Here is an 18,894-nt window from a genome sequence, read left to right on the forward strand (position 1 = left end):
GATTACTTATATCTTGATTTAGGCATGAAAATCAAGACGAGTATAAGGAGATACTCACAATAAGAATCACCTATATTAGTGTCGAATTAGGGCCTGTTCTATGAGAATGAAGAGGCTAAATTCTCTAGAAACACTAATGAAAACCAGGAGCGTTCAAGGCCAAAATGAACACAACAGTAAGAACAACGATGTGTTAGAAGATATTTTGTGTGAAATCCATTGTCTTGGCTTACACAAACGGCTGAACAATTCAAGGTATCGCGTCCATTGGTTAGCTAGTAAGTCCGATAGGTTATTACTAGGGAAGGTTCAAGGCCGAAAGCTACCTATCCTGATGCAAGATATTTTCGATTTATACTCTTTCGACAAATTCTGCATATTGTTGCATTTTCGTTGTCATCAAATTCCATTTATGTGATGGATTATTAGAAATGGTTTGAAATTCTGGGTAAAACCAGATTTTTTTTTTTCTATCTTTGGTCAATTATTTAGGTGGGACCCATGCGCCAAAATTGGCGAGTTTAAGTGGTAATGCGTTTTATGCCACGTTGTGATTCACGTGGTATATTGGTTGCTCAAAACCATTATCGAGTGAATGGGAAATTGAAGCCCAAGTCTGCGCCATGGAAATGGAGTTTTGGTGAAAATTCCTTAAGGTTTGTGTAAATGGCTTGTCCCACATTGATTTGGTGGGAAGTTTTGAATTAGTTTATATGGCTTGGACTTATAACTTGTGGAGGGCCCCAAGGGGCACCTCAAGTTTGTAGAAGGGAGAGGTTATGGGCAAAATAGGCTAGACCCATTGGACCCAAAAATCACCACACACACGAGCGGCCTGGGCTGGGCGCGAGTGCGTGGTGTGAGGTTGGGTAATTTTATTTGCACCTCTTCAGAAATTCTGTACAGGTTCGGATCTGTCCAAAACCGAATCTGTTCGGCTCAAATTTAAATCCACCCAAACAGATTTGAAATTCAAACAGATTCGGTTATCTGTTCAAATTCAAACCCAACAGGTATGCTACCTGTTCAATTCAAAATTAAAGGCTGTCATTATTTTTATAAATAGACCAGCCCTCATTTGATCAGATTCTCTCCAATTTTCTTTCCTCTTTTGCTGCAATTCATCTCTGCATTTTGTTGCATTTATTCCATTATTTTTCTGTGAGAAAGAGTGTATACACTAAGTTTGTTCGTTGAACAAATAAATTGTAGTGCTGCATTTATTTGTTGTTGATCATTTCATCCTGGGAGATAGACGTCCATATTCTGAAAGCACCGAGGAGATGACGAATCTGTCTTAAGGACACAGTGTCAAACACTGGACTTGATCAGATTATTATTCGAAGAAATTAATCAAGTAGGTTGTTTAATTTATTATTTTGTTTTATTTGTTTATTTAAATCAGATTTTAATTTTATTTTTGTAACAAAATAAAATCTTTTTTTTATTTATTTAATTTTATTTCTAGTTTAATTTTTGTAATCAAACAATTTTTTCTCATTTCCTTTATTTCTTTTGTATTTTGTTTGTTGTTAAGTACACAAACAGAACTAATTAATTACAGTGAAGATTGTCTAACAATCTTAAGACAGACTATTTTTGGTGTCTTAATTGTATTTAATTTTCTGTGATTTCATAAAGACATATTCTGGTTGGAAAAACAAATAGTGGTTTATGCTATTTGACAGATAGTAGTAATATACTGTTTATTTTCTTTGACAGCTAGTAATAATATACTGGTGTCATTAACAATTGCAGAATATTAATTTGTGTTACAGAAAATTATTGTGGTATTTTATTTTTCTAGTTTTAGTAACAAGGAAAATAAAATTATTTTGTGTTATAATTTATTTTCTGGTTTTAGTATCTAGAAAATTAATTTGTGTTTTAATTTTTTCTGATTTTTGTAATAAGAGATTATGGCTACTGCAATTGGTAGTGGTACTCCAATTGTTACACCAACACCGATCCCTATCCAGAACCATGTTCAAGTAACCAATCAATCATGCAGAAAAATCGAAAAAATTTAACGGTACTAAGTTTAAAAGATGGCAGCAGAAGATGTTGTTGTATCTTACAACTCTTAATTTGGCTCGGTTTCTTCGTGAATAGGCTCCAGCACTTAAAGAGGGTGAAAGTGATCGGTAAGTTGTTGTCGCTGTAGATGCTTGGAAACATTCAGATTTCCTGTGCAGAAACTACATCCTTAATGGCCTTGACAATATGCTGTATAATGTTTACAGTTCTCTAAAAATAGTAAAAGAATTGTGGGATTCTTTGGGAAAGAAATACAAGACAGAGGAAGCCGGCACGAAGAAAGAGACCATTCGGGTTCTTAGATATCTAAGATTTACCTGTGATCATGGTTTGAACTTTACTCGATATCCAGCAGTGCTCGAAGGTTATTGTGATGCCAATTGGATATCGGATACTAAAGATTCAAAATCCACTAATGAATATGTCTTTACTCTAGGAGGCGCTACTATTTCTTGGAAGTCCATAAAATAAACATGCATCACACGATCCACAATGGAATTTGAGTTCATTGCTTTAGATAAAGCAGGAGAAGAAGCAGAATGACTTCGTCACTTCTTAGAAGATATTCCAATGTGGCCAAAACATGTGCCAGCTATTTGCATTCATTGTAATAGTCAATCTGCAATAGGCAGGACACAGAATCATACGTATAACTGTAAGTCACGACATATTCGTCGTCGACATAATACCGTAAGGCAATTGTTGTCAAATGGAATAATCTCAATAGATTATATAAAATCTAAAGAGAATATTGCGGATCCGTTAACAAAAGGTTTGACAAAAGAGCTAGTGTATAGTTCATCGAAGGGGATGCGATTAAAGCCTATTACATAAGAGTCATCATAATGGTAACCCTACTTATATGACTGGATATCCCAAGAACTAAGTTCAAAGGGACAATTAAGTTATGTGTGGCTCGCCAAAATCACCAAGGGATTAAATTTCCCTACCCATTCCTATGGTGAGAGTGATATCTGCAGCATGTGTTGTCTGCAGAGGTATAAGGATAAGCTTAACTTTTAATGATTACTTATATCTTAATTTAGGCATGAAAATTAAAACGAATATAAGGAGATACTCACAATAAGAATCACCTATATGAGTGTCGAACTGGGGCCGGTTCTATGAGAATAAAGAGGCTAAATTTTCTAGAAACACTCATGAAAACCAAAAGCGTTCAATGCCAAAATGAACACAACAGTAAGAACAACGATGCGTTAGAAGATATTTTGTGTGAAATCTATTGTCTTGGCTTACACAAACTGCTGAACAATTCAAGGCATTGCGTCCATTGGTTAGCTAGTAAGTCCGATAGATTATCACTAGGGAAGGTTCAAGGCCAAAAGCTACCTATCCTGATGCAAGATATTTTCGATTTATATTCTTTCGACATATTCTGGATATTGTTGCATTTTCATTGTCATCAAATTCCATTCATATGGAAGATTGTTAGAAATGGTTTGAAATTCTGGGTAAAACCAGAATTTTTTTTCCTATCTTTGGTCAATTATTTAGGTGGGATCCATGCGCCAAAATTGGCGGGTCTAAGTGGTAACGCGTTCTATACCGCGTTGTGATTCACATAGTATATTTGGTTACTCAAAACCATTATCGAGTGAATGGGAAATTGAAACCAAAGTGCGTTTCATGAAAATGGAGTTTTGGTAGAAATTCCTTAAGGTTTGTGCAAATGGCTTGTCCTACATTGATTTGGTGGGAAGTTTTGAATGGATTTATATAGCTTGGACTTATGGAGGGCCCCAAGGGGCACCTCAAGTTTGTAGAAAGAAGAGGTTATGGGCAAAATGGGCTAGACCCATTGGACTCAAAAATCACCACACACACGAGCAGGCTGGACTGGGCGCGAGTGCGTGGTGTGAGGTTGGGTAATTTTATTTGCACCTCTTTAGAAATTCTGTACAGGTTCAGATCTATCCAAAACTGAATCTGTTCGGTTCAAATTTAAATCCACCCAAACAGATTTGAAATTCAAACACATTCTGTTATCTGTTCAAATTCAAACCCAACAAGTATGCTACCTGTTCAATTCAAAATTAAAAGGTGCCATTACTTCTATAAATAGACCAACCCTCATTGATCAGATTCTCTCCAATTTTCGTCCCTCTTTTGCTGCAATTCATCTCTGCATTTTGCTGCATTTATTCCATTATTTTTTTGTGAGAAAGAGTGTATACACTAAGTTTGTTCGTTGAACAAATAAATTGTAATGCTACATTTATTTATTGTTGATCATTTCATCCTGAAAGATAGACGTCCATATTCTGAAAGTACCAAGGAGAGGACGAATCTATCTCAAGGACACAGTGTCAAACACTGGACTTGATCAAATTATTATTCGAAGAAATTAATCAAATAAGTTGTTTAATTTATTATTTTATTTTATTTATTTAATAAATCAAATTTTATTTTTATTTTTATAACAAAAGAAAATCTATTTTTTATTTATTTAATTTTATTTCTAGTTTAATTTTTGTAATCAAACAATTCTCTCTCCTTTCCTTTATTTCTTTTGTATTCTGTTTGTTGTTAAGTACACAAACAGAATTAATTAATTACAATAAAAATTATCCAACATTTATAACTCAACTTGTTTAGCATAAAAGTAAAATAAAAGTTGACTAGTTGTATTTCGTTGTAATTTTAAATAACTTAATTAATTTTTTCAACATATATTACAAAAAATGATTTTTTTTCTTAATCTACAATAGGGAGCTTTTTCTAACTTATTTGAAACATTAAATACATGGGAACAAAATAAGCTCCTATCTTTTCATCTTAATTATGGGCGTAAAATTTTTTTTAATGGTATTCTAAATATTTGCACAACAAACCAAACCAAATCAAGCCTTGAATCCCATCAAATGGGGTCGGCCACATGAATCCTTCTTCTCCACACGGCCCTATTAAAGGTCATTTTGTTAGTCAAATATTAGTCAAATATTTGCACACAAAATAAAAAAAAAATTACCGTCTATTTAACCAAACAAGTTCAACTTTTTCACAAATTATCAAAAGATGTACCAAACAAACTTACAATTTATTTTGACCCTTTTAAGCCAATAATCTAAACCAAACGCATCTAAGCATCAACTTGTTATAACTTGTGACAGGAGCCAAAACTGATTTGGTAATAGCCATCCTACAATTGATCCCTAGTCTTTCCCAAAATATATATATATATATATATATGAAGAATCAAACCAAAAAAGAAAAACAACATAAACAAACCACATCATAACTTTAGAAGTGTCTGAAGTGGGGAGAAAATCTTGATGAGATTATAATTCTACTGGAAGCCTCTGTTTGTCTACATATATGAGGTAAGACCAAGCAGAAGATATCTAGAAGAAAAAGACATGACTACAAAGTTACATTCTTGTGGGCATTAATCCAATCCCCTACAAACATCTTTTCAACTTCAAAGAATCAGAACACATCAATTTTGATCAGCCAGAATGAAAACCTCTCACAAAAACATGAAACTAATGATGTTTGGGCATTTCTCTTAGAGAAATCTATAGTTCAAGACAGAAGAGAAAGGCCAAGTTTATCCTATGCATAAATAATACACAAAAACATAGTTACTTACTAGTTAATATCCTCTGGATGTGATCTTCTTCAGTTGTTTCACCTTCTTGAAATCGGGGACGTGATAATTCTTTTCCACCTCCCAAGCAAGTTGAGACATACCGTTGAAAGATGATTTTACACCCTTCTCGTCTGTCACTTCTCTAGGGAAAGGAATTCGGGCCTCAAATGTATCGTTTTGGGGAGAGGTGAGATGCATGTCAAAGCCTAACCGGTCAACCCAAACCAATTTTGCTTCTAATACCTGCAAAACCAAACATTTAAAAACAAAATAATAAAAAACCCTACACTTGGAACAATCTTCCATCAATTTAGAAGTTTGTTTCCGACCCTATATGTCAGGAAGAGGAAATGAATGTAATAAAGAGAGATTAAAAAAATAGAAAACTGAATTGGGTACAAACCGGGAAATCCAAATCAACATAGATGTTGGAAAAGCGATGAACATCTTCCATGTTGTGAGTGTTAATCTCATCCACAAGTCTTTCTGCAAAGTCCCGGAGTGGATCAGGGTTTGCCATTCTATAATCTGATGATGTGACCCACGTGCCATCCTACAAGCCATACAGCACACTCAAATGTTCAATAAAATTGCCCACATAATAGTAAGTAACGATAGTGAATAACCCAACACACCTCAGTAAAATCTTCCATCTGAAATACCCGTTCAACAGCAACGATATATATATAGTCTTCATTCACTTCTTCTCCAAACCTCGTTTTCCATATGGAATGAAGCTTCTGTCAAAAGAAGAAGCTTGAACAACCAAATGAGAAGTCAATCAAAGTCATAACCTTTTATCAGTGCAATGAACAGATAACAACAAATGCACTCAGTATATTCTATTATAAGGATCAAAAAAAATTGAAACATATTACAAAGTAATAAACCAGTCATGTAGAGCATTTAGAGATCATATGTTGATGTAGACCATAAGAAAATTAAGAAAAAGTAATGTTAAAAAAGTGGCAAATTTTGGAATTTGGTTGTGATGCCTCGAGTTTCTTCTTCTTCTCTTGCAATTTGCAGCCTTTTAAAGTTCATCAATTCTACCCAGCCTTTGTTTCCAACCCTTAAAATGGTTAAACCCTATTTTACAAGGTTATGCCATTATTCCTTTAACACAGCAACAATATCACACAGAAATAACCAAAACCAACTAAAATTACTGCTCATGGGTGTGTTCACAGTTGAGCCATTCCTCCGTGTATAGTTCCATTTGTAAGAATAAGAGTGTTGTACAGTTCCCTCACCGTCTGCATTTACAAAATGCCACAAATTGACAAAAATTTCTTTTGTCCAAATATTACAAAATTAAATTTGGAGGTTGACATGTTGACTTCGTACAAATAAACTTCAAATTTTGATTCAAAAACTAATTCATGACCTATAATAGTTTTTAGCCATATTAGTTCATAATTAAATCTAGTCTCTTATTACATGTCATTTCAGAATGGTAATGACAATTTTCTCCTGTCAAAACATTGTGTGCCAGACAAGAAGATAAAAACTCCTTGTGCAATTATGAAAACTTCTTGGGAAAATGGTCAAGAATTTGGTCGTGCAGTTGTAAGACTATTTTACTAACCAAAATTTAAGTCAAGTTCCAGTGCCTATACTTAACTGAGCAATACATCATAAAGGTCACACTCAGGCAACAAGCTTGTCACTAGGAACTCCTTCAATAATTAAACATTTACAAGCACGTGCATGGGCACACAAGTGCACGCACACACGAGAGAGAGAGAGAGAGAGAGAGAGAGAGAGAGAGAGAGAGAGAGCATGATTGTGATTACTGAAACAATATGTACACGAGAAAAAGTTATCACAAAGTACACACAAGCGTTCTTGAATAGGTGTATTTTGGGGAATTCCACAAAGAATGATATTGCTATAGGCGCAGAAGTATGGCAGAACATAATTTGTTTGATCAAACTGACATAATAAGGCTTAGTTGAGTTTAATTGAGCTGAAATTTGTCAATGTGGTCTTACGATTTCATTTAATACAGACTACTTCTGAGTTCTAATTGCAGAGAAACTAGTAGAACTAACTAGTATAATATAAAACACAATTAATTAGCAGAAGAACCAAAACAACCTACCTTACTACATTGATTTACTCAGACGAATATTTACCTTGAGAAGCATTCTGTCTTCTGGTTTGTCAAGGCTACCTTGAATTGTGCACTGCGGAGTCCGCAATCCAGTCTGTTCTAACTGTTTGAAAGCAGATCACAATCATAATCACAATATATCAGTCTCTCCAAATTTCATAATTTGCTAACAAGGGCCCCTGGGACAAGAAAAATCAAAAAATTGAAGAACACGAGACATTTTTTCACCTAGTTCAAAATAATTTTTACTAATTTCATAACATTTTCAACCTTTTCGGCAAATTCCAAAGCACTTTTCACACTAATCCTGATATTAAACAATGAGCAGATCATCACTCTTAGCATCTGCCATAAACATAACTATTGATATAGACAAACCCACCTAAACCACCAACCAACATAACAAAACACTTTCAAAGCACTCTTCTCACCAATCCTGCTATTAAACAACAACCCAAGTCACTCATTAGCATTTGCCATAAACGTAAATATAGATATAGACTGAAAGCAGAATATTCATATGAGAAGAAACAGAAGAGAGAAAAGAGATTGTATTCAATTGATATCTATACAATACAAAGCTATGGGTATATATATAGGACTATGAGCAGTGCTGTACAAGGGAAAGAATAAGAAAAGGAAAGAATAAGGTATGGAGAGAATAAGGCAATATTTGAACATACCTAATAGGGAGGAGCCTATAATCTAAATATGGAATACAAAGAATAATATATATATCATATATTGACATCCCCCCTCAAACTCAAGGTGGCAAGGTAGAAATCAACTTGTGTTTGGAAACCAAATCTTGGAAACGTCCAGGTGGAAGGGTCATGGTGAAGATGTCAGCAATTTGATCAACAATAGAAATAGGAAGAAGATGAATAGTGCCACTGCCTTGAGTGTCATGTTGGCGAACAAAATGACAATCAATCTCAATGTGTTTGGTTCGATCATGAAAAACATCATTATGCGCAATTTGTACAGCACTACGATTGTCACAGTATAGAGGAGTGGCAACAGAAGAAGTAACACCCATATCTAAAAGTAACCAACGAAGCCAAAGGAGCTCGTGAGCGGTATCAGTAAGAGCACGATATTCGAATTCGGTGCTGGAGCGAGAGACCAAGGTTTGTTTCTTGCTACGCCAACATATAAGAGAATCACCCAAGAAGAAACAGAATCCCGTGGTAGAGCGACGATCAGTCGGATCACCAGCCCAATCAACACCAGAATAGGCACGTAATAAGAGTGCAGAACTAGAGGAGTAGTGAAGACCATGAAATAAAGTGCCTTTAACATAGCGAAGAATGCGAAGCACAGCAACACAATGTGTAGATCGAGGAGCTGACAAAAATTGGCTAACAAGGTGAACAACATGTGCAATGTCAGGTCGAGTAACAGTGAGATAAACAAGACTGCCGACTAATTGTTGATACAAGGTGGCATTGGGAAGAGGAGTGTCGTCCAGTGGTGTTAGGTGTTCATTAGGCTCGAGAGGAGTAGAGACAGTTTTGTTGTCAATGAGGCCAGCCTTTGCTAGAAGATCAAAAACATATTTGGCTTGAAAGAGATAATAGCCATCGGCACTAGAAGAGATCTCAAGGCCTAAGAAATACGTGAAAGTACCCAAATCCTTCATCTCAAAGTGTTCACTAATAGACTTTTTGAGTGCAGAAATTCCATGAACTTCATCACCAGTAAGAATCATATCGTCCACATAAAGATGAAAAAGAACAATACCATGTTGAGATTTGCGGATAAAGAGAGCAAAATCATAAGAGCTGGAAGAAAAACCAAGGGCCTGGATGGTGGAACTAAACTTTGAAAACCATGCGCGAGGAGCTTGTTTGAGTCCATAGAGTGCCTTTCGAAGTTTACAGACCTGATTAGATGAGTGAGGATATCTAGGAGGTGGTTGCATATAGACTTCTTCTTGAAGATCACCATTCAAGAATGCATTTTTGACATCCATCTGAAATAATGTCCATTTTTGAATGGCAGCAACAACAATTAAACTTCGAACAGAGGTGAGACGAGCCACAGGTGCAAAGGTTTCTTCATGGTCGATTCCATATTCTTGTGTAAAGCCCTTAGCAACCAGACGGGTTTTATAACGTTCAACAATCCCATCGGAGTGTGTCTTAATCTTGTAGACCCATTTGCAACCAACCAAAGGCTTGTTATGAGGAAGGTCAACCAACTCCCATGTGCCAATTTGGTCCAAGGTTTGTAACTCTTCTACCATTGCTTGCTGCCAAAGGGGTTTGGCACTAGCCTCACGATAAGAGTGAGGTTCATGTTGAGAGAAAATAGTAGAACAACAATGATAGTCACAAAGCAAGATAGAAGGTTCTTGTACCCGGGTAGATTGACGAAGAGATGTATTAGGAAGCACAGAGGATTCAGTGGGAAGCTCCGGAGGATCAGTGGATACATGGACTTCAAGAGAAGCGGGAGGACTAAGAATAATAGGAGATGGATATGCAGGACCGTCGGGAGAGCCACACTGTAGGAAGCTTATTAGTAGCATCTGTTTCAAACTCATCATCAGAAAATAGAGGAATGGAGGGATCCGTGAAAAATGGTGTAGTGGGAGAATCAGAGTTGTGGAATGGAGACATGGAAGAGAACATTTTATGTTCCCAAAAGACGACAAGTCTAGAGACATGAAGGCGTTTAGAGATGGGATCCCAACAGCGATAATCTTTGTGTTCAATGCCATATCCCAAGAAGCAACAAAGACAAGCCCGAGGTTCTAATTTGTTACGTTCATGTTGTTGTAATAAGATAAAACATGCACAACCAAAAACACGAAGATGATTATAAGCTGGGGACTTACCATAGAGACGCTCATATGGAGTTTGATTGTTGATGATGGGAGAGGGAACATGATTAATAGTGTAAGCAGCAGTGAGGACAGCCTCCCCCAAAAACGTTCAAGACAAGAGGCAGATATTAAAAAGGCACGAACAGTGTCAAGAAGGTGATGATGTTTGCGTTCGGCACGACCATTCCGTTGAGATGTGCTAGGACAAGAGGAGTGAGGAATTGTACCATGGTGATGGAGAAATTTTTAAAAAATTAGTTTCTTTATATTCTTGGGCATTGTCGGTAAGAAAATTTTTGATGGTGCGAGAAAATTGTGTCTTGACCATATTAGCAAAATCATACTAGTATTGTGGTAATTCAGAACGATTTTTCATTAGAAATAACCAGGTAAATCAACTAAAATCATCCACAAAAATTACAAAATACGGAGATCCCCCCATGGTAGGATGTAGTGAAGGCCCCCAGACATCAGAATGCATGGGAGATAGAAACACTTTTATTAAATGGTAAAGATGGTTGTTTAGCAAGTTAACAAGATAAACAATCCACTAAATTATTTGTAACATGACCTAACTGACCACTTGACACTAAACTACGTAAATGACTAAATGACACATGGCCAAGACGGGAATGCCAAAGGTCGAGAGTACAAATAGTGGAGGCGGCGACTGTAGAAGGAGAGAGTTGAGATGGAATGTGAAGATGAATGAGCTTGTATAAACGTCTAGTTTTACGGTTGATTCCAAGAGTCTGTCCCGTCCGAGGGTCCTAAACAACATAACCAGAGGAAGAGAAAAGAACAGTAAGACCAAGATCACAAAGTTGCCCAATAGAGATTAAATTGAGAGTAAGGTGAGGAATTAAATAAGTGCTAGGAAGAGAAGCAGTAGAAGTAGAGACATGGCCTATATGGCTAACACGCATGGGAGAGCCATCAGCAGTGTAAATGGCAGGAATATTAGAAGTAGGCATGGTAGAAGAGAAAATAGTAGAATCAGATGTCATATGATTGCAACAAGCAGAATCAAAGAACCATGAGGAGGTATCTGAGGTGACTGAAAGAGCAGTAGATGGTGTACTAGAAGTAGAGAGAACTTGTTTGATTATGGATTCAATGTCATGAAGTGTGAACATTTGGTTGGGCTCAGGAGGAGCAACATCGAAGGAAGATGTGGCAGCAGTAGCAGTAACAGCAGTAGAATGAGAATGAGCAGCTGATCGATAGCAATAATGGGGTCAAGATTGACCTCCTTTGGAACGATTGTCACGAGGTTGGCAATTGGGATTTTTGAAGCAATCACTCTGATAATGGCCAGGACCAGTCTTGTTGCACCACTTACAAATCCAGATTGGGCATGTAAGTAAACCATGATGAGCGTTATGGCAATAAGTGCATGATTTGGCAACAGACGGTTTGCTAGACTGATAAGAAGTAGCAAGAACATTATGAGTCTGTGGAGACTTGAGAGAGCCAAGACGAGTTTCTTCAGAAAGAAGCTCAGAGATGGCATGTTCTAAAGTTGGAAATGAATGGCAGTGGAGAAGAGAAGCTTGAACCGGTTCAAAATCATCCTGAAGAGCCACCAGAAAGGGTATCAAGCGTTGTTCATCTTGATATGTGGAGAACTGACTAGCACCAGCTTTGCAGTTCCATTCAGGTTTAGACAGAGACAATTGATCCCGAACAGCATACATCTGGTACAGAAAAACATTGATAGATTTGACCGGACTATTGGCGCATGTGATGAAGTTGGCTAAGAAGTTGATATTGGTGAGCAAGAGCAGTAGTCTAGGAAGCACGGATACGGATACGAGATACGGATACGGATACGGATACGATATGATACGGCGATACGACAAAATTTGAAAAACTAAGATACGGGTACGGCGGGGATACGTTCGTAAAAAATATTATTTTAACAATTTTTAGTAATGCAGTATGCATAAAAATAAAACTTAAAGCAAAAGACAACTTGATAAAGAAGAAAGATTTCTACAAAACTAAGAGTCGTCAAGGTCAATAGTTTCCACTTGTTCCCCTTCATCAGTGAATATCACAAGACCTTAGCTAAAGCCAAAGCCAAAAAACCATTCTTAAATAAAAATTTTAGCAAATATACTTTTTTAAGTCATCAATGATAGCCTAGGAAGCACGGATACGAATATGGTGAAATGGGGATGTGGATATGGCGATATGTCAAAATTTGAAAAAGTATGATACGGGTACAGCGGGGATACATTCATAATTTTTTTTTTTTTTTTGTGATTTTAATAATGTAATATGCATGAAAATAAAACTTGAAGTAAATTAATAAATAAAGAGAGGGATTCCTATTAACCTAAAAGTGCTCAAACATTCATAAAACATCCAAAACTAAAAGCAAAAGCAAAAGCAAATGCAAATGCAAATTAAACATCATCCTTACATGCCAACACCAAAAAAAGAATGAGAACAAAGAGAAGAAACGTGAGAGAGTGAGAAAGCGAGAGAGAAGTGAGAGAGACAACAAGGATACATCAATTTGACAAATTCTATTACTTAAGCTCTCACTATATTCCTCTTATGAAAGAACTAAACAAAATATTATAAATAATATGTAACTTCGAGTATCCGATACTTCAAAATTAAGTATCCGATACTTCAAAATTAATAAAAAATTAATTAAGAAGTATCCGATACTTTTAAGAAGTATCCGATACGTATCCGCAAGTATCCGAGGAGTATCGGTATCCGATAAGTATCCGATACGGATATATCACCCTTTTTGAAGTATCCGTGCTTCATAGGCAGTAGTGCTATAACGAGTCTTTAGAAAATCCCAGCTTTCCTTTGTTGTGTCAAAGCGCCCAAATTGAAGATTAATGGAGACAATGGAAGTATTACGGCACCATGTGATGACTTGATGATTTTTACTATTCCAATCATCAAGTCGGTCTTCATATTTAGTGGCAAGTTCATCCGCATTTTTGACAGGTTTGATAGTATCACCAGTAACAAGACGCCACAACTTCTTCCCTTTGAAAAAACTAGACATGGCTTGAACCCAAATGGTGTAATTAGAACCATCAAGAATGATGGAAATTGGTTGGGCCATGTCAAAACGATCCATATAAAGCAACAGAAAAATAACAAGTTTTTTCTTTTAATTTTGTTTTAAGAGAACATTAAATTTAACAGTAGCAAAGAAATAAGAAAATGAGTGGGGTTCATCAAAGCGGCGCACATTGGCAGAGTGAGGCGCGGCACACGTTAGCATAGTGAGGCACTGCGCACGTAGGAGAGGCGCAGAGTCTGGCTGATGCGGAAGCTGAGGGGGCTAACATCAGAGAGCAGGAGGCTGACGCGTACGGCTGACGTCAGCGAAAGGACAGAGGTGCGCAGAGAAGGTAAGTGCGGCGCGTAGAATTATGCGCAAAAATTGAGGCAGCACATGGAAGCGCGTGAAGGGTCAATGGGCCTTGATTTTTGCACCGTTGCACTCCTGGTAATGAGAGGAAGAGTTTGATGTATTCACAAGTTGATTTCGACAATTTTGGTTACTGGGCAAGTTGAGGAGAATAGAGATGATGTGTTGCTAAACTGTGTGTAGTGGATGGAGTAGTATTTGTGTACTGCAGCCTGCAGGAATGAAGAGGATCAAGGATTTTGACCTTGCTCGGATACCATGAAAGCAGAATATTCATGAGAAGAAACATAAGAGAGAAAAGAGATTGTATTCAATTGATATCTATACAATACAAAGCTATGGGTATATATATATAGGACTATAAGGTGTGCTGTACAAGGGAAAGAATAAGAAAAGGAAAGAATAAGGCAGGGAGAGAATAAGGCAAGATTTGAACATACCTAATAGGGAGAGGAGCCTATAGTCTAAATAAGGAATACAAAGAATAATATATATATCATATATTAACAAAAACCCAACTAAACCACCAAACAACTAACACAACAAAACACTTTCAAGTTAGCATTTGCCATAAGCATAAACATAGATATAGACAAACCCAATTAAACCACTAAACAACTAACATAACAAAACAATTTTCAGTAATTTCATAACACTTATAATCTTTTCCCCTATTTTCACAACACTTTTCACGTAAATACTGATATTAATTAAACAATGCCGCAGGTCAATAGTTAGGATTTTCCATAAACAAAAATATAGATAATAGTGAAAACCCAACTAAACCACCAATCAACTAACTCAACAAAGATTGAAACTTTTCAATTAAATTGAATTTAATAGTGAAAGAAGTACCTGAACATGGAGGGTAGACCTATCCATAGAGAATTGCCTGTTGGAGGCATTCAAGCACAAAACAGGAGTGCCTTGGGAATCGACAGCGAAGCGAACACCGATACCAAGAGGCCAACCATCTTGGGTCAAGGTAGAGAGAGTTCCCACAGAAGACAACTCCATGATTGTTCTTGAAACCTCAGCTGGGAATGGTTTGTGATTGTTTGTGTTCAATTCCAAATGGGTGGGCTCTGGAACCACTGAAACTGAGCATTTCAGAGGCTGAAACGAGGATTTGAGAAATGGGTATGGTTTTAAAGGGAAGAAATTGGATTTGAAGAAGTGGGTACTGGTGGGGAGGAGGATTGAAGGTGGAAGGTGGGATGTGAGAGTCGGGGTTTGTGGAAACATTTTTTGTGAAAGCTCTTTGGGTTTTTGAGATTTCTGATCAAGTCTTGAGAAATTTGGAACGAGTTGGACACGGACGGAGGAGAGAGAAAGAGAGAGAGCGCGCTTATGAGAAGAGAAAAGTGCCGCCGTGCTGATAACAAGTTGAAAAAATCAAGATTAAAAAATATATATTAACAAAAAGGAGAATAAATTTATCAGTAATACATCTCCTAATTTTAAAGTTTTAATTGGGTTTTAATGATATAGTAAAAAATAAAAAAAAATTATAAAAAAATTAAAATCAAAACATCACATCACATCACATCACAGTGGGATTCACCTCCATTAGAACTCTTTTATTAAAGCTCTCAATCATTTTTGTTGTCTAAAATGTCAATTTGATCCTTCTTCTTTTAATTTGGTACTAGGGTATTGGCAATTCGGTTGCAGTCATAAAATTTCAAATTTGTCATTCGTCCGTTAGATTGACAGATTAGAAAAAATCAATTCGCATCCGTCTATCAGATTGATGTATGCGGATTGACAGATAAATGCGAATTGGTTTGGCAATTTAAATTTTTACAAATTTTGAATACAATATAACTTATTAATATTTTTTTTTATAACAATCTAACTTAATATAATCAAAAAATTATCAAGTAAATTGTTAAATACTAATAATAAATACGTATAAAAAAAACTATACATTATCAAAACTATTTCATTTTTTAAAAAAAAGTATTTAATTTGATTTTTGTTTTTACAATGACAAAATTAAACCTTATATTTTGTACACAAAAATACTAAAATATCAACACTTGCCATATGATAAAAAGATTTTCAAATTAAAAACACAACAGAATATCTCAACTTTTTTTCAATTGAAAATACAAATAGAATATCTAACTAAATTAAAAATACGAAATCTTATAAATTACTAGGGGTGCTCGAGGTTTGGTGATTCGATTGCGATAAAAAAAATTTCAAATCCACCAACCGTCTAAAACTAGGCAGATTGAAAAAAATCAATCCGTAACCGACAGTTTGTCATCATGTATCTGTCCAAAATACAGAAAATCAATTTAGTTCGATGATTTAGACAAATCAAAATATCCGTTTGTCACCCTCATTTGGTACAAGTCCACAATCAGACCACGAGCGAAGAAGTTTATATTTACATGAATAAATTTAGACATTATCTTAATTTAGCTTATAAATTGTCTCGTAACTAATAGCTTTGATATCAAACAATGCAATTTGTGAGTAAAATTCATTCTTAAAAATCGATTTGTCAAGAAAAAACGTGTCCAATAAAAAGTGAGATATCATATCAACACCACAGAATCAGTTCCCAAGTCACATGAAAGTTTTTTATATATGGGGAGACTCTCTTGAACCTCTATATCTGATGAATTTGGCAAGGAAATGACCAATTGCGAAGATCCTATAGTGTTTGTTTACCATGCAAAAGATGTGATAGATTAATTTTTATTTTTTTTATTGTCATATTGCTTTTTCAATTTTGCGAAGGTGTTTTAAAAAAATATAGGCCTTGTTTGGTTTGTTTTTCAGAAAATTTTTTGGAAAAAATTCTCTACAAATAAATTTTCAAGAGTAATCAAACCAAACAAATTTTTTCAAAAAAAATCTCAAAATTTTGTTTGATTACCTACTTTCCAAAATCACTCTCTCACTCTCATACACATCAAATCAATCACTTTTTTTAAAACTCTCTCCAAAACAATTTTCTAAAACCATTTCTGAAAAAAGGCAAACCAAACAAGTTTTCGTACTTTTTATCTCAAAAATTATTCTACAAACACAAACCAAACAATTTTTCAATTTTTTTGAATTTTTTTTTTTAAAAAGTGATTTGAAAACTCTATTTTGAAAAAAATCTTTGTTTTGTTTTCAAAAAGATGAATCATTACAATTTCAACGTTCCTTCCAATTTAAGAAGAGACAATTAAAAAAAAAAATTGATTACATCAAAAAATACTCTCATTTTAGGTTTATATATATATACATGTTATATACGTACGAAAACATAATTTGATATGTACCCATTCCTACCATTAACTGTATGACTTTATAATAAAAGTTTCACTCATTTCAACCACAGCAAACGTAAAAAAAAATTTCAAATTAGCATAAAAAAATTTCTTTCGTAGAATTAAATTTTTATAAATGTTATATAGAAAATTTATTTACAAATTCGATTTAAAAAAATCAAAATTTTTGGAAATTTATTTACAAATTTTCTGAAAACATAATTTTTTTTTTTTACAAATTGGCATTAAAAAAAGGGGTTTTTTTTTTTTAAGGTCCCTGGTATTAACATTTTCTAGCATAAAGGACACCAAATATTTTCATAATGTCTAAGGTCCCTCAGGTTGATCCAGAGAAAATTCATCCAGAGAAATTCAGAATTTCTCTGGATTCAACCCAGAGAAAATTCAAATTTCTCTGGGAATTGTGAATATATATATATATATATATATATAACTATGACTGCCAATTAGGTGGAAGGGGAGACAAGGAAAGGAAAGGGAGAAGGTATGGAGGAAGCTACTGTGAGGAGGGGAGGGAAAGAAAAGGGATTCTATTTCTCTGGACTCCCCAAACCCAAAGAAATTCTCAGACATACATTTCCAGAGATTCTCTCACCCAGAGAATTTCTCTGGACTCCACAATCCAGAGAAAAATCCCAGCCAGAGAAATTCTCTCAACCCAAAGAATTTCTCTGGGCATGACCAGATGCAATAGCTGCTGTTGCCATAACTTCTGTTTCTATTGATATTCATGATAAATTGCGGCTTCCCAAATCATTAGATTCTAGTTCCTCCTCAGGAAAATCCCATTCTTTTATTTCTGATTCATTAGAAGAAATAAAGTCATCATGTGTGTCTAACATATCAGTTTCCAAGCTTGCAAACTCGTCATTTATAACCAGAATACCAGTACCTGTTCCTAACATAGCACAACCAATTTCCAATTCTAATCGTAGCTTTGTTTCAAAATTTTTGGGTTCTCCTGTTGCTTCTACTTCTGCTCTGCTCAACTCGTATTAGTCTGCAGAATTGGCCAAATCTGCAAAACCAACTGCATATCAATCAACAACCAGTTTACACCAAGTTTGACTTGGCCTTCTATATTTCTCATGTTTATTCCAAGCTCTTTTTGTTGGTCAATGAATGAACATTCACAAACTGGTTCTTATATACACATCTAACCCAGAGAAAATTCAATCCAACAACTCAGAGAAAATTCAGTCCAACCAAACCAGAGAATTTTGTAAGAACTAGTTTGTGTGTATACTTTTAAAAAAATCAAATTATTCATACTCAACTCATCTTCGACTTGTTAAAACTGCAACAAATTTTTTCATAAAATTTTTTTAAATGCACATAAATCAATTACCAAACAGGACACAACGTATCTCCCCTTCCATATCTCTGAACCTCAGCAAGTACACCTTCAATGGCTCGACGTATTCTTCAAACCCTAGTGTCGTCATGGCCCAGAGCAAATCGTCGCCGGTGATGAAGCTGATGAACTCTGAAATGCACTCTTGAACTGTTTCCTTGGCGTCCTTGGAGATCTTGGCGTTCACCGGTAAAGCTTTTTTCATGATTTGACTCACGTTCGCGATCGGAAGGAACCTATCT

General features: G+C 35.5%; 1 protein-coding gene across 3 annotated transcripts; it reads right to left on the reverse strand.

The window, feature by feature from the left end:
* Window positions 1-2,012: 2,012 nt before the first annotated feature.
* Window positions 2,013-15,419, reverse strand: PGR7 (proton gradient regulation 7). 3 transcript variants are annotated; one of them, XM_082910326.1, is made up of 6 exons: window positions 14,858-15,419; window positions 7,786-7,866; window positions 6,283-6,387; window positions 6,051-6,200; window positions 5,648-5,890; window positions 2,013-2,656 (listed from the first exon to the last, which is right to left on the reverse strand). In XM_082910326.1, the coding sequence occupies exons 1-5, from the start codon at window positions 15,245-15,247 to the stop codon at window positions 5,651-5,653; spliced, it is 966 nt and encodes a 321-aa protein (XP_082766452.1). In that variant the 5' UTR covers window positions 15,248-15,419; the 3' UTR covers window positions 2,013-2,656; window positions 5,648-5,650. The 3 variants fall into 3 exon arrangements, with proteins under 3 accessions (XP_082766452.1, XP_082766451.1, XP_028105330.2); XM_082910325.1 differs by lacking the exon at window positions 2,013-2,656 and adding an exon at window positions 4,820-4,958; XM_028249529.2 differs by lacking the exon at window positions 2,013-2,656 and having other exon boundaries at window positions 5,278-5,890.
* Window positions 15,420-18,894: the final 3,475 nt, after the last annotated feature.

Source organism: Camellia sinensis, chromosome 15, assembly GCF_055761805.1.
Source record: "Camellia sinensis isolate YWXY chromosome 15, ASM5576180v1, whole genome shotgun sequence".
Classification (NCBI taxonomy): domain Eukaryota; kingdom Viridiplantae; phylum Streptophyta; class Magnoliopsida; order Ericales; family Theaceae; genus Camellia; species Camellia sinensis.

Excerpts from the sequence above, each read along its gene's own strand:
- PGR7 (XM_082910326.1), bottom strand. The coding sequence starts at position 15,247 with ATGTTTCCACAAACCCCGACTCTCACATCCCACCTTCCACCTTCAATC. Across the intron at positions 6,388-7,785 it reads AAGACAGAATGCTTCTCAAG|AAGCTTCATTCCATATGGAA; the intron begins GTAAATATTCGT and ends TTCTTTTGACAG. Across the intron at positions 5,891-6,050 it reads ATGTTGATTTGGATTTCCCG|GTATTAGAAGCAAAATTGGT; the intron begins GTTTGTACCCAA and ends TTGGTTTTGCAG.